We start from the raw sequence: 19,822 nt of genomic DNA, 5'->3' as shown, positions 1-19,822 counted from the left end.
GTCCGTTTTGCATAGTAACTGTGATTTTTTTATTGTCTCTGTACAAAATATACACATTTTTGAATACGTAATGCAACCAGTTGAGGCTAGCTAACTAGACAGTCAGTACAACAGGTTAGTAGGTTTTCATTGTTCTAGACACAGTACATGCGGGTATAGACAGGTTTTTACTTGTGGTCGGGAATGGAAGTTAAAAACTATTGGCAAGGAACAATCAGAGCCAAATCACCACCCCCCCTCCCCCAAAATCACAAAAGCAATTCAAAAAGACAGAACAGAAAGAAATGTCAGGGTTGGAAGTGCATATTTTCACCAGGGCTTTATTGCACCCATACTGTGCTCTGAGAGGATTGCAGGGTTGGATGAGAGGGAAGGTGCTGATGTGTGGTAGAGAACATTATTGCTATTCCATGTCAGTCTCTGCATTTTAAAGACGCTGCAGCCTATTTAATTACCAGTGTTTCTGTTACTTGCACCATCTTGGATTTAAGAGCAGTTTGAGTTTGAAAAGAAGCTTGAGTTATTTTTAAAAATGTATTTAACAGGGACTATGGACGGTCATTGACTGTTCTACTAACGTGTGCGTTTACAACCTAAAACGGACAATGTGCAGGTAAACCACATCCCTACATCTCTGATTGCCCCTTGCCCTACTTACTACACAGCATCTCCCTCTCTCTTCACCCACAGGTGGGCTACATATCTGAACTTGAGAGTACCTCTTTAATTTATATATCTTCTCTTTGGTGTTACAGAGAGAGGAAGAATACCAAATAAGAGGGGGCATAAAAAGAACGTATTAAACCATGTCTCTCTCACCAACGGTACACACACACATCCTACGCTTCTTTGAAATAAGAAAAAAAAATTATCTTGAAATATTTTTTTTCTTTAAAGTGGTAGAACCTGCTACAGCCACATGACATTTCCAAGAAATTCACAAATACAATCTGCAACCTAATAAATTTCCCCCTGAATGTGCATCGATAGACCAGTACGACTGTGTCATGCCGGTCCTGTGTTCAGAGAAGCTGGGATGATCAAAACAGCCCCGCCGACTATTAGTGCAACCCCCACGTTGTACTGCCTAATACCACACCATCGGGAATGCTAGAAAATGTACAACAGTCAATAGACGCCTACAGCTAGGACTGTAATAGTTTGGAAGGCTCGGAATTATTCTACCAGAATCCCATGAATGGAGGTGGGTGTTGTCCCATTAGACTCTTACATAAGTAAGATGGATGACATCTCCTTCTGTTTTACACACACACACACACACACACACACAAAGGGTGAGGCACCTGTGAATGACTAGGAACAGCAGACAGACAAGCAGACTTTGGAGTATCTCTGTAAATACATAATTGGATATTAGTGACATCATCATGCGATATTGTAATCAGTTCCTCGTAGAAAACAACACGTCTGTCAAATGGTCTCGCTTGGGTCCTCCAACCTGTTCAAGTCGTTTTCCTCAGGTAGTGTTTTTCCCCTTTTTCCGTGTCCACAAGAGGGCGGTAGATTCATTTCTATATTTTTATGGCCGGTGCACGAGCAGTCTATCGGCTCCCGGGAGGTGTTCGCCACATGCACAGGAGGCAGGATCACACTCACAAATCCAAATCTCAGCCAGCGCAGGGAAAAGCCACCCTAGATCAAGTCGGTGGCAACTTCCTCCCTCCACGTTTAGCCATTGCAGGCCATGATAGTTCCTCCACTGGTGGTAGTAATAAATAAAATGTAAATAATAAAACAGTCGCTCGCATGTGCCAGTGCCTGTGAGCCCGCTGCCCGCCTCCTTCCTCTGTGCCTCTGGGGTAAAAGTATGGTTCTGCATGATGTGGGACGGAGTCGGGGAGAACTCCATGGTTTGCTTGGAGAAATGTCACCGGGGTTCCAGGAAGAGGGAGAGGGCCTCTCGATGCCCTCAGGACTCACAGCTCTCAACAGACACACACTCTTGCAAGTCAGAAGACACACACGTACACATTCATAAACACTCTTCTTTTTTCCAAACCAGATTCCTCACACACACACACACACACACACACACACACACACACACACACACACACACACACACACACACACACACACACACACACACACACACACACACACACACACACACTCCCCTCCCTGGTGCCAGCATACTCTCTGGTCCAGATCCTTAGATGACGTTGTCAAACAGCTGCATGGACTGCATGATGTTTTCATCCTAGAAAGAGATATGGAGTTTTAGATTGTCATTTCTCAAAATGATTCACACGGGAAAGTGAGGTGTAAAGGACCTCGAACCTCACCTCCAAGTATTATTTATTATTATCTAATTATCTATTATCTACCGTTATCTCTTATGTTTCATCTCTACACAAACATGAATGCAAAATACAATATTTTGGTTATATGAGGGGTTTCTTCAGCCCCTGGCTCTAGCTGCATATACCTCCTGACAACTAGAGGTGTCAATCCTCTCATCCAACTCTCTTAATGGAAGAATGCAAATATTATATTCAAATATCATTTGAAAATCCACTTTTCCGGCCCACCTTTTTGCATGACTCAATGAACTCTTCTATGGTGACCACCCCGTCTTTATTCCGGTCCATTTTCTGAAAAAAAAAAGACATGGCAGTCACTCACAGGAAAACAACTGTGGTATTTTTGTGGTTTGGTTTTAAACGATCATAATTCATAGAAGGTCATAGAGTTTGACCTGGAAGAAGCTCTCCACGTGTTCTCTTGGAATATCGTCCTGCATGGTGGGGTACGTGTACTTCCCCATCATGTCATAGATGGACTTCATTATGTCCAACATCTCCTGGAAAGTGAAGGACAAAATAAACAAAATATGATCGAGGATGTACAAGTTGTTGGACATAAAAAGTGACTTTGGGGCTGGACCGTAGCCAGGTATTAAGAGGTACACACAGACATGAGTCCTGGAGCTTGTTTTATTATTTTTTTTTACTATACACTGTTGATTTTATTTCATTTTGTTGGTTAAATGTAACATAAATGAACATTATCTTTCAGTCACAATCAAATAGAACATAGTGGCGTTATGGTTATATACAGTACAGACATATAAATACCACAGAATATATTTGACATACAGGAGCAGACTTCATTTAAAAAATAAATATATAATATAATATAATATATTCAGTGATCAATATTCTAGCTGACAATTTGCACACTTGCTTTCCACCCAAATAGAAATATACAAATAGTAACAGGGTGCCTCCGCATCCTCCTAAAGAGAGGACATGACCTTCAGCCCTGCTTAGAAGCCATTACAGCAGGTAATACGGAGAGAGCGAACGGTGTAATGTCTGTGTCTATTACCTCTTTGGTGATGCAGCCATCTTTGTTCAGGTCATAAAGGTTGAAAGCCCAGTTTAACCGGTCATTAATGGTCCCTCTCAGGATGATGGACAAGCCAAATACAAAGTCCTGCGACAGAAGGGGAACAATTAACCGCATGGTTTTGGCGTTACCTTCAATCCGAACACAATAAATGAAATCAAATCGTCTTAACAGCCCTAATCTCTGTGTGCAGGTATTTAGAGGAGACACACACTCGTGTATGTGTGTGTGTGTGTGTGTGTGTGTGTGACACAGCCACAGTGGCAGATTTCACCGGAGCACACATTTTGCTCTAAAAAAAGGAAGCCGATATAAGAATAGAGCTCACCTCGAAACTAACCGAGCCGTTCTTGTTAGTGTCGAAGGCTTCAAACAGGAAATGTGCATACATACTTGAATCTGCAAAAAGGTAGAGACTTACAGTAACCCGTGTGCCCCCCAAAACATGAAGCACCAGTCTTTGAACAGCTTGGAGTAGAAAGCCAGCTAAATATAGGCAAGATATATACGAATACGTTCAAACAAATGGAGGAGAGCGGTTAACATTTTCATCAACCTAAATATCACCAAATGAAAAAAACAAAAAAACCCTCTGCAGATTGCACGGGGCGACGGTTCAGCAGAGCGGGTTTCTAATGACTTCATTACGTTCGTTTCATTGTGATGATGAAACGGACTCCACATGCACGGCTACAGAATCCGTTACTGATACTGTTGTTTACACTTTGCTATGAATGAATGAATGTAATTAAAGTATTCGGGACACAGAAGGATCTCTTGAGGTTTAGCGGTAAGAGTTGACAACTCACCTCCCTGTGGAAAGAACTGGGAGTAAATGGTCTTAAAGTTCTCCTCGTTCACCACACCGCACGGGCACTCCTGGGACACAAATGTAAATTCAGAAAAAACTCATTAGTTCCCCACCTAGCACAACACGTATACGTCTCGACTCCCACAATGCCGTCACGGCGCTACACCGGAGACCTATTTCTTTGTATTTGCAGTCTGCCTCGTCGCTCTCTTCCCCCGGCCAGACCTACATTTTTGAAGCCCCTGTAGAGGACTTGCAGCTCCTTCTTGGTGAACTTCGTCTGCTCCTGCAGCTTGTCCATGCTTTCGGGGCGATGACACACGGTAGATAACTCAAAGTCATCTTCCACGCTGTCTGTGTGAGGGAGAGAGCGGGTGTTAGTGAGCGTTCATCATCGTCACACCCACACCAGCTACCGGGGGGAAACTTTGAACATCCTTTATTTACAACAGTGTTCATCTTATTATCGTTATTATTTCACTGAATCAAACTGAAGGCAGTTTTCTCTGCAAAATTGGGAGGTGAAGGAGGTCAAGCGTTTCCCACATCTCTTTGTTGTCCGGCACAAACCACAGAACTTTATATCACAAAAGGAAAACATGGTCAGGGTTTCTCGTCTGAAAACTCGAGTGGAAGAACTCTGGGGAGAAGCCAATCTGGGGGAGGAGGTTCAACATGAATGAAATGGTAAAGAAGAGGTGTGGAGACACATCCATTAACACATTTCTCATTACATCCGTTTCTCCAAATAGTAACTGTCACACACACACACACACACACACACACACACACACACACACACACACACACACACACACACCACTGCCCAAGAGAACAAAACACACATCGCGTCGCAAAAATACAAAAAACAGGCCTGACCCGCAGCAATAATACTGTTTTTAGACTTTGTGGAGTCGGCTTGTGTTTCTGTGTGTGTGTATGAATCGTCTGCATCTGCGTGAAGCCTCCTCATTCACTTGGGAGTTGGGACACATGGGAGAAGGTGGAGATGTATAGAGATTGAAGGGGCACTTGCTTTGACTGATTGAGGGGGGAGCCTCAGGTATGCAGCACGGCAGCAGCTTGAGGAATCGCTGCTTTATGGTTTTTTTGCTTTGGCTGGTGGAAGGATTACCTGTAATCACCAACCACAGCACACAGGTTAGACATACACATCTGCAGCTTCAATTACACACACACACACACTCATGCCTGCAAAGACCAATAACACACTCCATGCAACGGATGGATGCAACAACAGAGCGATTCATGCCGTTTGGTCAAATATCTAGTTGCCTACTGGCCGGGCTCGGCAAGGGGAGACCACCTCCAAACGGTGGATATCGCCACACAGCGGCAGCACAGCGTGACCCTGAGAAACACACAGCTTTTCCCCGAGTCAGACCGGCGCTCATATCACAACGCCACATTTCACAAACTGTGTGAAGAACCGGTGGGGCGTATCGATCGAAAAACTCCAGTCAAACATCAACGGTTTTAATCCATGATCCGCTTAAAAGCCCATTTTCAACCATCTCTCTGAGGTATGGAGTGTGAAAAGCACCTGAACTTGTTACTGATGTTCTCTGTGACTCCGGGGCACGGCTGCAATATCTACTGTTCTTCTGCATCCCCAGTGACACACTTGGAAGGAGGAAGTGCTCTCCGGGGCGCGACGCCGCTCTGAAAGATCTTTGTTCTTGTTGCTCATGTCATGATTCCAACAGCGAAGATGGCGTCCCAAGATATGAGCACAAAAGGGGGGGGGGTTGTGATTGAGGGGCTTTCTTACATTGAAAATGGTGTGGATATTACAGCGTTTTGGCTGACCCGGATATTCAGTCGTCAGATGGAGAGAGGCCGCTCCAGGCTGCTGGTGCAGTGAGGAGGATGAGGCCGGTGGGAGCCTCCACAACCTGATGTGCCGAGAGCAAACATCGACTCGGTGCCTTCGCTCAAATTGGCCCACGATGCCAACAGACACAGAATCATCCGGCTGAAATAAAAAGCTCCACGTGGGCAGTTTTTTGCTTGGATGTTATGGCTGATGACAACCTCCAGAGAGCGGACAGCCGTGTGTGCTATTGTTCTCCTCACTCAGACAGAAGTGTGCTGGAGACCTTTGTCTCTATACCATCAGCACTTATTGGACATCCACATGAAAAGGTGGAGAATTTTCCCTTTAAGGACTTACTTTCACTTCCTAGCAGAAAATCATTTTCCAGACAGAAGAAACTGCTTCAACCACCATACTTGTTAATCTCAAAGCAAACTTCATGATGTCTTCCACGGACTGAAAATCAGATCAAGGAAGTAAAACACATTCGCACACATGAACGTACTTACTCTCGCCTGTTAGTTTCCATGGTAACACTCCCCTCAGCCTTTTTAGCAGGACCCCGGCGGTCTGAGGGATGAGGGCCACGATGGGGTGAACAACAATAGAACGACAGCACCTCCACCCGACTATCTAGCCTCTGTGATGTGTTGTCTCTCTGCTCCGTGGAGCCGCGGGGACTGTGGCCCTTCTGACTCGCGGCTCTCTGCGTCATTTGGAGCCATTTGGAATTTGGAACGGTAAAAGCCCATCTTCCAGTGCATACCGGATTAATACATCCAGCTGCCTCACACAGGCCACAGCCCTCGGCCACTCTTTTTCAAACTCAACAGCTGCCAACAAAGCAGAAATGAACATCAAATACTTCCACCACCTGTCAAAAGTTACAAAAAAGTGAATCCGAGTGATTATTTAAAGTAAAGCAGATCTTCAAGTATGTCTGATGGCAAAGTCACCCCGATGGATTCCGCTGAGCAGCAGTGGATGTAGAATATTAATGTTGGAACCGCTCGAGGTGAAGCTAATTGTAACTAAATGAACTAATCTACTAAATGGACTTGGAGATGAGATTATCGTCAAGAAAAATACACCCTTAAGCCAACAGGGATGAGAATTCCTTCAAGTGGTCACAAAAATAAAAATGTATCTCCAATTTCACGAGAGCCTGCTGAGGAAGACCATGCGACACGATTGAAAGCTCCAGAACGGCGACTAGATGGACCATTGGGTGATTTTTTTCATTAACTGACTTTATATATTATTGTTGATGTATTTGTTAGTTCATCATATTAAAAGTTTTGAATGTAAATGATAGACTGTATGAAATATAGATGTAGTCTCCATGACGTCACCCAGGTTTCTGATGGTTGGTTCTGAAGCACAACGTGGTAGAAACTACAGCAGAAATAAATGTATTGTTACATTTTTTTTTAATATTTAAATTTGCATGATAAACTGAAGGAGAAGTACAAAATACCACCTTCCCACAGTACTTTAATATACATCCATCCAATCATTGCTTTATCTAATAGGTATCTACAGTTTGGAAAGGGTCTTTATAGTATTTAGGATTGAAGTTTTGATGAAAACTTTAATTGTTTGGGGATTTTTTGAAGTAACCTTCAAAAACTCGTTAGTGATGCAGCTCATCTCCGAGTGTCAGCAGACTAAATTTAATTTCGACCAATTGTTCTGAAGGCCGGGACAGTCTGCTGAATGGAGCGCCGAGCTTGAAATACTTGTGAGGAGCATGAAAGCAGAATCTACAGGATCTGTCAGAGCTTCGATCTGTTTGTTTTACAACTGAGACACCTTTTCCTCTCTCTCTCTCTCTCTCTCTCTCTCTCTCTCTCTCTCTCTCTCTCTCTCTCTCTCTCTCTCTCTCTCCGTCTCACAGCCTTCTCTCCATCGCCTCCCTTTCCTTCTCTGTAGTTTTGTCCTCTGCTGGTGATGAAATGTCTTGCTTGTTGTGATGCCTTTGAGTAAATGTGCTCTGGATGTCTTCGCCAAATTTGTCTTGGAGTACAGATGTTTCGTCTCGGAGGGAATAACCTGATTTTAATGCGCACAAGTGCACAGGCACGCCTCTTCAAGGTCCCCTAAACATAATAAAACATGCTCTGACTATACATCATCTTCAGCATCTCTCTAAACTAAACTGCTGGTGTTTTTTACCCATTTCACAGCTTTTTTAAAGCATACTATCGACTTAAGAGTTTAACTAGACAGGCCTACAGTATTAAATCTGGAAGTTGTCAGTACTAGAAGAATGCAGTGGTTGAAAACAGCCTTTTCTTCGTCGTTTTTTGAGTGACACTGACAATGAGACCAGAAATGATTTATTTTTTTTCCCCTGAGTAGAAAAAAATAAAATAAAAACTAGTCATCAGGCAGTAAAAACAAATTATGTTCTCTGTTGCTCAGCTGTTGTGCAGCATTAAGACATTTACTCAGCCTGCTCTGTAGTCATTGTGCAATTAGAGAATCAATAACCCCCCGCCCCCCCAGCTATGCTGACAAACTATCATAACTCTTCAGGAAATAAGAAACACAGCTCTCTTTTTAACACATTTTTGGCAATATCCAGTAACTTTTGAAGAAGCTCCATGTCCCATGAACTAAGGAGATCTGAGGATTTTTCTCGAGGGACTGAGGAACTGTCAAATGAAGGGAAGGCAGCACACATATTACAGTGATGCAGCATAGAGCAGATCCAACAATGAATCTTTCAGCTATGATCTCAAAGCCCTCCTGATGATGACAGAAGCAGAGCTGCAATTTAAAAAAAAAAAAAAAACTGGCAAAAATATTGGGATAAAATTAGATCTGATAGACATCGTTCCGGTTCCATGGTTCTTTGTGTGTCTGCGGTTTCAAATCAGGCCTGGGATCTTTACCCAATGTCCTTCATCTCCTCCCACTTATCCTGCATCTTCACAGGTAACTGCACTACATCTATTTAGTATTGCCCAGGCCTCGCATGAGGCAAAAGAAAGGAAGGAGAATCAATGCAGCGAGGCAGACAACAACATAAGACCCAAAAAGCATTCAAACCTACATTTCCCATAATGCATTTTTTTAAATGAATGCCACATTATTCGCTAAAATCTCACATCTTCTAATCGTCATTCACCTGTGACCACATTTTCTGACATAGGCGTCCTCCAAAAGAAGATGAAGAACTCTTCATGCTGAACAAAACTGTGCTGATCTATAAAATCGGCGGAGTGCCCCTTTAAGCCAATAATGTAAAAAGCAAGTAAAGTGATTAAAAATCATCCAATATGTCCTTTTAGAAGTTTAACTGATGCCATAAAAGAGTTAGAAAGGTATGGACACACTATATAGTATTTCAGTCAAACACACACACACACACGCACACACCAGAAGGCCACAAATAGGTGTGACAAACATGACAGCTATTTAGTGAATGCATTGGGGCCAGGCTACTTTGTTCTGTTAATCTTAATAAACACAAACATGTAGACCCCATGTCCTCCTAACGTCGCCTCACCAAAAAAAAAGCCTCACGTGGCTTTCTCCCTCGCGCGCTTACCGTTTCCCTTACCTGCCGTAGAAAGGTCGATCAGCCCCAGAAAGTGCATCAATTTGAGGGAGCTGCAGACCACCAGGAGGATGCCCACAGTCTGCAGCCCCTCCACCTCCCACTTTTCCTGGAAGAACAGATGCATCCTTTCCCCCTCTTTCTCCTCTCTCCGTCTGTTTCCGTCAAACAAAATCTCTCTCGCCCTCGGGGGCGACCACTCTCCCCCCGTCAGCTCCAACCAGGAATGCACCGTCTTCGTCCCCCACCCCCTCCCGCTCAGTCTCCCTCTATCTGCCGGTAATCCTCCATCCTAACTCCGCACCGCTCCCCGCCCGTCGCTCCGCTCTAGGTGGATTGTTATTCCCCTCGTCCCTTCACCGGGATCGGTAAGTGCGTGGTTGGCGGCTTCGCTGCTCTCTCTCCCCTCCCTCACCGCCTTCCCCCCCGGCTGTCACACTGGTCTCGGGTCTGCTGAAGTTCCCAGGTGAAGTTCGGACAAGTCACTGTCTGCTGTCCTGACAGCTTGGCGGCATTTGTTTTCTGACTCGCTGCTTTTTTTCCCCACAGCCTCTGACTCTCAAACTCTCTCCCCTACTATACTCCCCCTGCCTGTCCTCCCTCTCTCCTCCTCGCCTTACCCCCCCACCGTCGCTCTCCCCGCTGCCGTGTCCCTCACCGTGTTTAATTGGGTCAGTGATGGGACTGAGTGAAGGGGCGGGGGAGGAGGAGAACAGGAGGGAGGCAAACAAGGATGGAGGAGTACTACTTGGAAGTTAGGAGGGGAGACAAGAGGGGGAGGACATACACAAGACAGACGAGGAGAGTGGATTGGGAGATGAAGAAGGGAGGGAGATGGGGGGGTGGTTAAAGGAGGAGGTAATAGTCAGCACCAGGAGTTATAGCAAAACCCAAAATCAAATGAATCAAAAAGGAGGGAAATGAAGGACAGAATGAGGAGAAGAAGCAGAGAAAGACTAACGGGAGGGAGGAGGGAGACTGAAGCGTCTGACCCAGCGGCTACTGCGGACAAACTCACAGATGTGGCAAACCCCCCCAGGGTATCAAGTCAACACACACAGATGCCCAGCCTGCGTCTGAAATCTGCCTATGATATGTATTGCATATGCAGTCCAGCGCAGTGGGAAACACCCCCAACAGTTAGGATGGGGGTGTGATGTCACATCTGGCATACTGACATTCTACCAATCTCTGAAGGACGGGAGCAGAAAGTGGCGTTACAGTAGATAAGACAGGATGTAGACTTTTGAACCCTCTAACATAATGTTGGGGTGGGATTTAATGATCAATTACATTTAAAAAAAATCAATGTTTCCATTTCCAGTTTTAGTCCCCTGACATTTTATTACCTTACATTAAAAGGATAATGAGTTTCTTTCAGCGAGGTAGACAGATTTTAAATTTGAGAGAAAGAAGAGAACACCGTTGTCAAACTGGTGCTCAGTGCTGGCAGAGATGGCGTATTGCATACATTTAATATTTTATTTAATAGCTTGTGGTCATGCAGGGAGGAGAACCATTGTTACTCCATCCAACCCAACCTGACTTTCCCCCTCAAAGTGGAGCCTGCACAACCCAACATGAAATATTTGCAGGTGTGGAGGATGAGCTGTGGAAACAGTGAGCCGGCTGTTTGGAAAAATGTAAGAGTGGAACCAATTAATGCAGGAAAGGAACTCAGCGATTTACTCCGAGCCCATATGGATCTGATAGGCTTAACTATCAACACCTACGGCAACGACCTACTAGAAACCGTGGAAAATTAAAAGGATATGTCAAACTGTTGCAGTGTTTGGATCTCTAAAAGTAATTTATGCAAGAAAATAAAATAATAAAAACAAGAATTATATAGGCAATCGTGAGCGTATATACCGGTATATGTATATATATAGACAGAAATAAATCTGGAGGCTTACGGAGGGTTTGATCTGCTCCGCTGTGTGATTAATGATTCACAGTCAAAATGAGACCCGGAGCTCCAGCGGAGCAACAGCCTTGTGGGACTGAAGAACACTACATTCAACCAGAGGCAGACTCACACTCACTTGGTAAACAAAATGACAACATGCAACGCTTTTAAGTTCACAGTCAGAAACGATGCAACTATAAATCACTGTCATTTACTGGAAGAGAGTCGACTTGAGCGCTTCACGTGAAAGAAGGGAGATCTTCAGTTCTAATAGCACTGTAGGATCAGGCATCGGCACAATAACCTCTTTATGTTCTCATAAATTGAGACGACTAAAGAGCACATGATTAAGGAAAGCAGTCATTAAATATGAATTACATCATAACTGGTTATAATCTACATAAAGACACACGTTTCCTTAATCCAGTGGCATATTCAGGCCAGTAAATTCTCAAACACCGTGCAGTCAAATCAATGATGAAAGTGTGAGAGATTAAGGCCGACCGTGACTGTCTGTCATTATCTCTTATATAGAGCATTACAATATCTGTCATATAGAAAGAAATATAAGACAAATACGTTGCAAATAAACAAAGAAAAAGAAATTATCCTCCGTGACTCTGACAGACGACGACAGCTCTGTGATCCCAGGAATATTGTACAGCACCGACCTTTGAACTCGTAACTGTTGTCGCGGTTGCTTCTAATAATGGCAACGTCAACGTTCGCTGACTGCACTATTGAGACCCGGTGTGCTGATTGGTTTCGGTGCCTTGCGGGTCAAAAGATGCCCAGACGTCTGGGTTCCTGTAGAACCGCAGCGAGCTACATTTAGCTTACATATTGTTTCCACAGCATTTTAATGCCTATATGTCAGCATTTATTTAGAAGCCGCTAGCGGCACAGCGGCGCTGTTAGCTTAATGTGCCAATGTGCTCACAATGCTAACATGCTGATCATGTTTTAGCATGTTAGCATTAGCACAAAGTGCTACCAAGGCTTTTGCAGGTATTTGGTCACAAATTTGGAACTAATGATGACATGACATGAAAAGTTATAAGTGTCACCAAAGTGTTACCATGACCGTTAGCATGACTAAAACGGTTAGCATGACTAAAACTGTTAGCATGACTAAAAGTCAGTCACATTCAACGTCTATGCGTCTTTTGCATGACTAAGCTTCCCTCTATATAAAAGTCATCCATAACTGCAAACATGCACACACATCGGGCGCTTCACATGACAGCTGTCACTTCAGACGCGAGCTCCGGTCCGACCAAGCGAAAGTGTTGCTCCAAACGCTTTGGAAGCGAGAGTCGGGAGTGATATAATTAGCAGGCCAGGCGTGAGCGAACAAAACCGCTTCCAGAAAACTTCCTCGGGCGTTTCTTCTTCTTCTTCTTCTTCTTCTTCCTGCTTGACCTCTACGCATCACCTCAAAATGTCTTTAAAAGGACAGCGAGGTTCCTCTGGAGTGGGAAAAAAATGACAGGAGCTAATTTTAGACATGACAGTTTACGGCTGATCTACATGAGGGTGACACCTGTAATCCGTCCCACGAGACGTTCTGATCTTCATATAATGATGGACTTGTACTTGCCTGAATGCTAATCTGCAGAGACGTTGATGACCTCACACACACACACACACATGCACACATAGATTTTAATAAAATGTTAGGTTAATTAGTCCATGTTGATGAGTGTCTGTGAGGCATATTTTTGCCTGAAGCCAGACACGCGGTGTAATTGAAATACCTCCATATTTAGATGACTACCTGAGCAATTATTACTCTCAAAACTGATTAAAATGTCAGAGTGAGAGGGGTGTGTATGTGTGTGTGTGTGTGTGTGTGTGCAGCGAATGGAGCCACAGAGGAGGTCATTGACAAATGGTGCTCAAAATTGAACGCGTTTCCAATTAGATAAGTGAAAGAAGAAGATCCATTTGCATAGATCATTAGCTTTTAAGGATATTTTTAATACGGCGATGTGGAACAAAAACACAGATTCATTCGATTGAGACCGAGTCCTTTCAGCACAAACTACAGAGAGCCGCTAATGAACCATTTTCTTGAGAAAGTGCACACGATCGGATGAGGCGGAGGGATCAGAGAGGTTTTCTCTTTTGAGGAAACAAAGAGCAATTAATTATTTCTGTGTACACAAACAGCATCTGTACTGACAATGAGATAATTAGCTAAATTTAGACATGTTGGTTTTTAAGGAATATACTGTAGTTGTTCCATGTGTTTGCATACAAACGGTGGAGATGATGGAGAGGAAACAAAGCATTGATATTTTATAGATATTTTAACTATTTCTAACCATAATTAAAACATCTGTTTTCTTATAGCTTAGGAATCTTAAAACATATTGTGTTGTTTTGTCATGAAACATACATTATTCTACAACAGGCTTGAAACAAGCCTGAAAACATGACGTTCCCAGACACAAGTTGCTGCACTTAACTTTTACGCCTGAAGGGGGCAGTACAAGGTAAGACATTTGGTTAGCAACCAGGTATTAAATTCTCTCTCTCTCTCTCTCTCTCTCTCTCTCTCTCTCTCTCTCCCTCTCTCTCTCTCCCTCTCTCTCTCCCCCTCCCTCCCTCCCCCTGTTATTGTCCTTAATTTAAATTATCCTCCGGAGTCTAGACAAGCAGTGGGAGGGTAATGACAGATCACAAGCATTAAACAATTTCCAACACACACACACACACACACACACACACACACACACACACACACACACACACACACACACACACACACACACACACACACACACACACACACACACACACCTCCATAAAAACCTGAGAGGGATGGTCACACTGATGTTTGCCATTATGACAATTTGTCAAATCAAAAGTAAAGCAGCTCCATCACACTCAAAGTCAAAGTCGGCACTCAGCAGCGTTCCTGTTTTTGCTTTTAAATGCATGCTGTGTGTTCGAGTCAATCTAAAGTGGATGTGCATCGCTCACAACAACACTCTAAACTTATTTCCATCACATCATAAACACTATGCTCTGCCGTTTCCTGCCAGCAGCCAAATCAGGTAAACGTCCTGAAACGGTCGATACGACAGGAAAAAAACAACTTTGTGGCAGCTAAAAGGGTTTAAATCCTGGCTTCTGAAGGTTTGATTTCAGCTGTTGAAAGATGTGTTTCCCAAAAAAGGTCCACTACAACAAACCTTTAGCCTATGGGAAATTACCTTCACAGCAACAGAACCAAGTAACACCATTTTCAGTCAAACAAAAGCAAAAACAGTGAAGTAGGAGGAACACTCAGCTGGCAGCAGCCGACAGGAAAGTTATCCTGAACATTTATTGGGATCCAGCCACGGATGAAGATGAAATTGGCAGTTAAATCAATTGCAGACTGACAGCAGAGTCTGGCCTTCCCATATTGTTGAAAAACAGAGTGAATAATAGCCGCTGTCTGCCCAACATGACTGTGTTATCCTGGCAAGGCTTTGCGCCCTGCTAGTACTGTAGCATGTTGACAGAGCATTACCCAGAATCACACTGTACTTTTAGAAAACAAACACATAACAAGCACATTTGCCTGTGCACTGAGAGCATCCTTATATTTATCAGTAGGACAAGTGCCTTTGTACGAACAGCACAGCTCGATGTAGAAACAGTGCATTAATAATCTCTCCAAGCAATTAGTAAAGAAGGATAAAGTCACCATAATATCACCAAACATTCAAGTGAAAGAGGGGAAAGACCAGCAACTGTAACATGGATGGGGGAAAAGTTGTTGCATAATTGGTCAATAGTGGTTGGCAACATGTGTTACTGACAGCAATATTCAGGTTTATTTTTGTTAAAGTTGTATGAAAAGTGCCAATAAACAGTCTCTTTTAGGTGGTTTTCCTGAGGCCAGTATATAAACCCACATGCAAAGACATTTTGCACATTTTTTTGACCGGATCAATGATTCTTAAATGTGCACAATGAGCTTATGATTCCTTTATTGTCTTAGTAAGTAAAAGTACCACAGACTGTGTGTAAAATGTAATCAGTGGTATCAATGGTAATCCCTAATCACTTAATAAAAAGACATTTCAAATCATGTTGATTGCCTTAAAAGAAAAGTCGCCAACCTGTCGCATATAGGTATTCTGGATGGAACATTGGAAAAGCCTTATTCTTGCAAGTAACCATTTAGAATATTTTCACGTGCTCGCCGACTGCTTGGCCTCCGGGACTGAATTTTTATTACCAGTAAATGGATTTCAAACCGTCATACCCAAGAATATTTTAACCCAGTGTGTGCCTTGCTCGGGAATATGGCTGCATTGACACACTGAAGCAAAGGAAGGATATTTCCTGTGATATTTCTTGTGCATCTTATGCAGGAAATCAAGTGTGACATTACAAACAGCCAGAAGTCGAATCTGTGTGGATGCAAATCGTTACTCTAACAAATTAGTGAGGGATTTTTTCCAAGGACGGGTCTGTGTGTGTGTGTGTGTGTGTGTGTGTGTGTGTGTGTGTGTGTGTGTGTGTGTGTGTGTGCGTGTGTGTACGCGTGCATTCATTAGTTTATTCTCAATGTTATCATCTTTCTGCAGATGTGTGTTCGAAAAAGAGCGGCAGAATGTCAACAACTTCAATTCTTTTATCCACAGAGCACCTGCTATACAAATTCAGTCTTTCATTCAGACACACACACACACACACACACACACACACACACACACACACACACACACACACACACACACACACACACACACACACACACACACACACACACACACACACACACACACACACACACACACACACACACACACACGACTGCTGAAAGGCGCTGAAAGAAGAAAGACAGTGACAGAAGAGGGGGGAGAGAGACAAATAGATTTAGAGAGAGAGAGAGGGGTGGCGGATAGAGGGAGGTGTGTATTAAATATCCCATCTGATCCTCCCGTGCTCCAGGCTTTCATTTGCTTGCTGGCTTGCCATCAGAGGGGAAAGAGAGAAAGGAAGAGCCTAAGACAAGGACAACAAGGACAGTCTCCTCCATACTCACAATAGTGTGATTTCTTTTAATAAAGTTTGCCACAAGCAGGTAGGACTTGTTGTCCAAACTGCTGAAAGAAGTTACTGCATTTATGATTATGATTGGCTGCAAATTGATTGAAACGTACGTTTTTATCATTTGGCATTCTCCATCAACGTACCTATTGATGAGCAATTACAATGAGGGTAGATGGTCTTGCTGGACACGAATGGATCCTTTGCTGAACGCTTAGCAATTTATCCTCACTTATCCCTCTCTCATCACACACACACACACACACACACACACACACACACACACACACACACACACACACACACTGCTGATCATAGCCAAATAACCTCTTAAAGGACCATACAGGTCTCCTTCTGACGTTTCATCATTAGCAGATGTATCTTCAACACATTTTGTGTGCATCAGTGTCTGCAGTGTATACCAAGTAGAGCTCAGCCTACCCATTTTAACCACAGTTCACTGTGTAAAAACACTCTACGACACTGTTGAGTCGCTGTGTTTAGGTGAAAATCACTGCGTTGTTTATTTAATCTAAACTTACTGTTTTACTTAACATTCAAATAAACAAGCTTGTATGAGATACTGTTTAACGTTGGTTTACGGTCCGCCAAGAAGATACTGGTCAGAGAACAACTTCACAACATGTCCCAGTATGAATATAAGGAAGACGTACTGGGAGAACTTTGGTTTGACCTTTCTCCTGTCATCATCAACATTTAAATTGTTCCATTACTTAAGCTTATTCTGTGGACTAAAATTCACAATCATCTAGCCAATAGTTTTTTTAGGCATTTAAATGAGAAACTAAAATGTCAACTTAAAGGTGGTGCTTCAGGAAACCTCAGGAGATCACCAAAGTCAATAGATTTTGAGATATTTTGCTGAAAAACTGAAAATGTGACCTGCTTGTGCAGTGAGGGGGGAACTGGGAGGATCACCAACGTGAGTAGAAATCATGCTGGTGGGACCTCGAATATTTGTAGCAAATGTCATGGCAATCCATCCAGGAGTTGCAGCCATATTTCAGTGTGGACCAAAGTGACAGGCGAATGACAGACTGACATTGCCATCCAGAGAGCCATGCCACCCGGCATAAATAATTGATGGACATGGAAAACACTAGATCGAGTCAATGCTCCACACAGCTTATAAATGGAGGACAATAACAGAAGCTGCAGGAAAATGACTTGAAACTGGTAAAACAAGATGAAACGGCATAATTACAGAATTTATGTCTTTAATATTCTGTATAAATCAGTCGCTTCTAGCAATATCCGAGGATCCAGATCCCTGGACTCCTCCTTTGGTCCTTCACAAGACTTGAACTTCAGTGAATTCCTGAGAATCAAACATGAGCAAAGTAAACATTGCAGTGAAAACTCGGATTAGATTCTGTAGGCTGGTTTGGTGCATGGCTCACATCCCGCTGCCATGGTATGAGTTGATATGAAGGCAAGGAGAGACGATATTAAAGCATCCAAGGCCTTTCAGGAGTGATGAAGCGGCACTGGATCACGTCCATGACACCCAGGACCTCATCAAGCCCAGAGCCAGAAATGTATTCTAAAATGAAAAGGCTGAAAGAGGCTTTGGTGCATATTGCAAGATGCCATACCGTAACTGCAGTACATGGAATTATGCCTCTAGGTAGTTTCTAATTAGTCAATATATCCACTGAGACACAGTGAGTCGTAAATCTCAGTGACGGGGACAGGTGGGAGGAAATAAAATGCTCAGGCAGATATTCATTTTATTTATTTGCAAAGACGAAGTTACACATTTCCACTGAAGTTTTTGGAAGCAGTAAAAATGTGAAGGAAGCCGGCGCGCTGCCATCCGGACCGGCCCGTCGTACAACTCTTCGATTTCCACCTCATAAACTTCTGAAGAACACACTCCAGCCATTAGCCGCTGGCTTTAAATCTATCAGAGCTGTGTAAACTTCCAGACCAGGGCACGCCTCTCGTACGCATAGTCCTCACACACATTCAGCTCTTTCTCACTTTCTCTGGAGAACACAACAAGATGTGCATGCTGTGTGTGTGTATGTGTGTGTGTGTGTGTGTGTGTGTGTGTGTGTTTAATCAGCATTTGGTCAGCAACATTGCTCATTAAAGTAATGGGAGTCTGCTTGCTGCTTCTTGTTTCGCTCCGTCTCACCAGAAAATGACTCAGTAGGAGTGTGTGTACGTGTGTACACACACACACACACACACACACACACACACACACACACACACACACACACACACACACACACACACACACACACACACATTTTAGTTATTTTTGTCATGCCAAAGCAAAAGGGGGAAAGCGTTTCCATGAAGTTGAACACAACCGGCAAACTAACTACGAACTGCTATCAAGTCGACTTACGTCAGCGGATCAATACCCTGAGAGGGAAATAATTGAAAGGCCGCCACACAAGCGGCCAACACAAGAATCGACTATGAAAGTCAAAAGGTCAAGCACGTTGAAAGAATCCATGTCCGACGGACGAGTGGAGGATTAATAAGAAAGGGGACGGATTAAGAATGAAGGTGTCGGTTTCACACGGGGACGCGTGGTCAGAACAGATCAACTGATTAATCACATCATGGCGTCGCCAGAGTGATGAATGGGATATAAGCCGCTTCAGACATGAACGCAGCACACAGAGAGGCCGCGTACATCGAGTGTCGATGGAATGCCCTTATATGGAGTGTGTATTGGTTACAAGCCCTCTGGTGAAGAAGCGCTGTATAACTCAGACTAAGATCCTCCATTAAAGAGGAAAATTCATTAGCTTAAGTACTCACAGGGGAGTTGGCGCACACACACACACACACATTACATCTGCCATTTTCCATACAGTATGGTCAAATATACAATGAAGCCTGAGTGTGCATAAATGGATGTGCGTGTACTTGGTTGTTTTTGCATGCATGTGTATGTAGCAAATAGACGCCACGGTTTCCCAAGGGGAACTTTTTTGTTGAGTTGATGACAGAGCTATTGGCACACCTTGACTCCTGGGTGAAGTCCAGCAGGTGCATCAGGGATGGAGTTCGTCTCATCCCGAAGTATCTACCAGAGCAAATTCTCAATCTATGCAGTGTGTTTTTTTTCTTTTTAACGTTAACCGACTAAACTGTCCTGCCCTTCACGTGGTCGACTCAAAATGAGTGTCGGTTCTTGTTAAGAGAAGAAAAGCAAGACCCTGTCGGAGTGCCACAGGGCGCTCTAGGCAACGGGCGGCGTAAAACAAAAAGCGGAGATAAGAATCCCAT

General features: G+C 43.6%; 1 protein-coding gene across 7 annotated transcripts in view; it reads right to left on the bottom strand.

Annotated features, from left to right (window-relative positions):
- Positions 1–8: 8 nt before the first annotated feature.
- LOC311020511 (A-type potassium channel modulatory protein KCNIP2-like) overlaps positions 9–19,822 on the bottom strand; it is a 71,486-nt gene continuing 51,672 nt past the window's right edge. For 2 of the 7 annotated variants that reach the window (XM_084020573.1, XM_084020572.1), the window contains exons 2-10: positions 5,216–5,318; positions 4,413–4,533; positions 4,182–4,251; positions 3,701–3,771; positions 3,352–3,459; positions 2,720–2,824; positions 2,553–2,615; positions 2,099–2,221; positions 9–2,004 (exon numbers count right to left, since the gene is read on the bottom strand). In XM_084020573.1, coding sequence (XP_083876699.1) covers positions 2,174–2,221; positions 2,553–2,615; positions 2,720–2,824; positions 3,352–3,459; positions 3,701–3,771; positions 4,182–4,251; positions 4,413–4,533; positions 5,216–5,318 — 689 coding nt within the window. In that variant the 3' untranslated portion in view covers positions 9–2,004; positions 2,099–2,173. Of the gene's footprint in view, positions 2,005–2,098; positions 2,222–2,552; positions 2,616–2,719; positions 2,825–3,351; positions 3,460–3,700; positions 3,772–4,181; positions 4,252–4,412; positions 4,538–5,215; positions 5,319–9,576; positions 9,824–19,822 lie in introns of those variants that run through there. The other 5 variants (XM_084020578.1, XM_084020577.1, XM_084020574.1 and 2 more) reach the window with 4 other exon arrangements.

This window comes from Eutrigla gurnardus, assembly GCF_963514095.1.
Source record: "Eutrigla gurnardus genome assembly, chromosome: 11".
NCBI lineage: Eukaryota > Metazoa > Chordata > Actinopteri > Perciformes > Triglidae > Eutrigla > Eutrigla gurnardus.
This window is presented reverse-complemented; position numbering and strand designations above follow the sequence as displayed.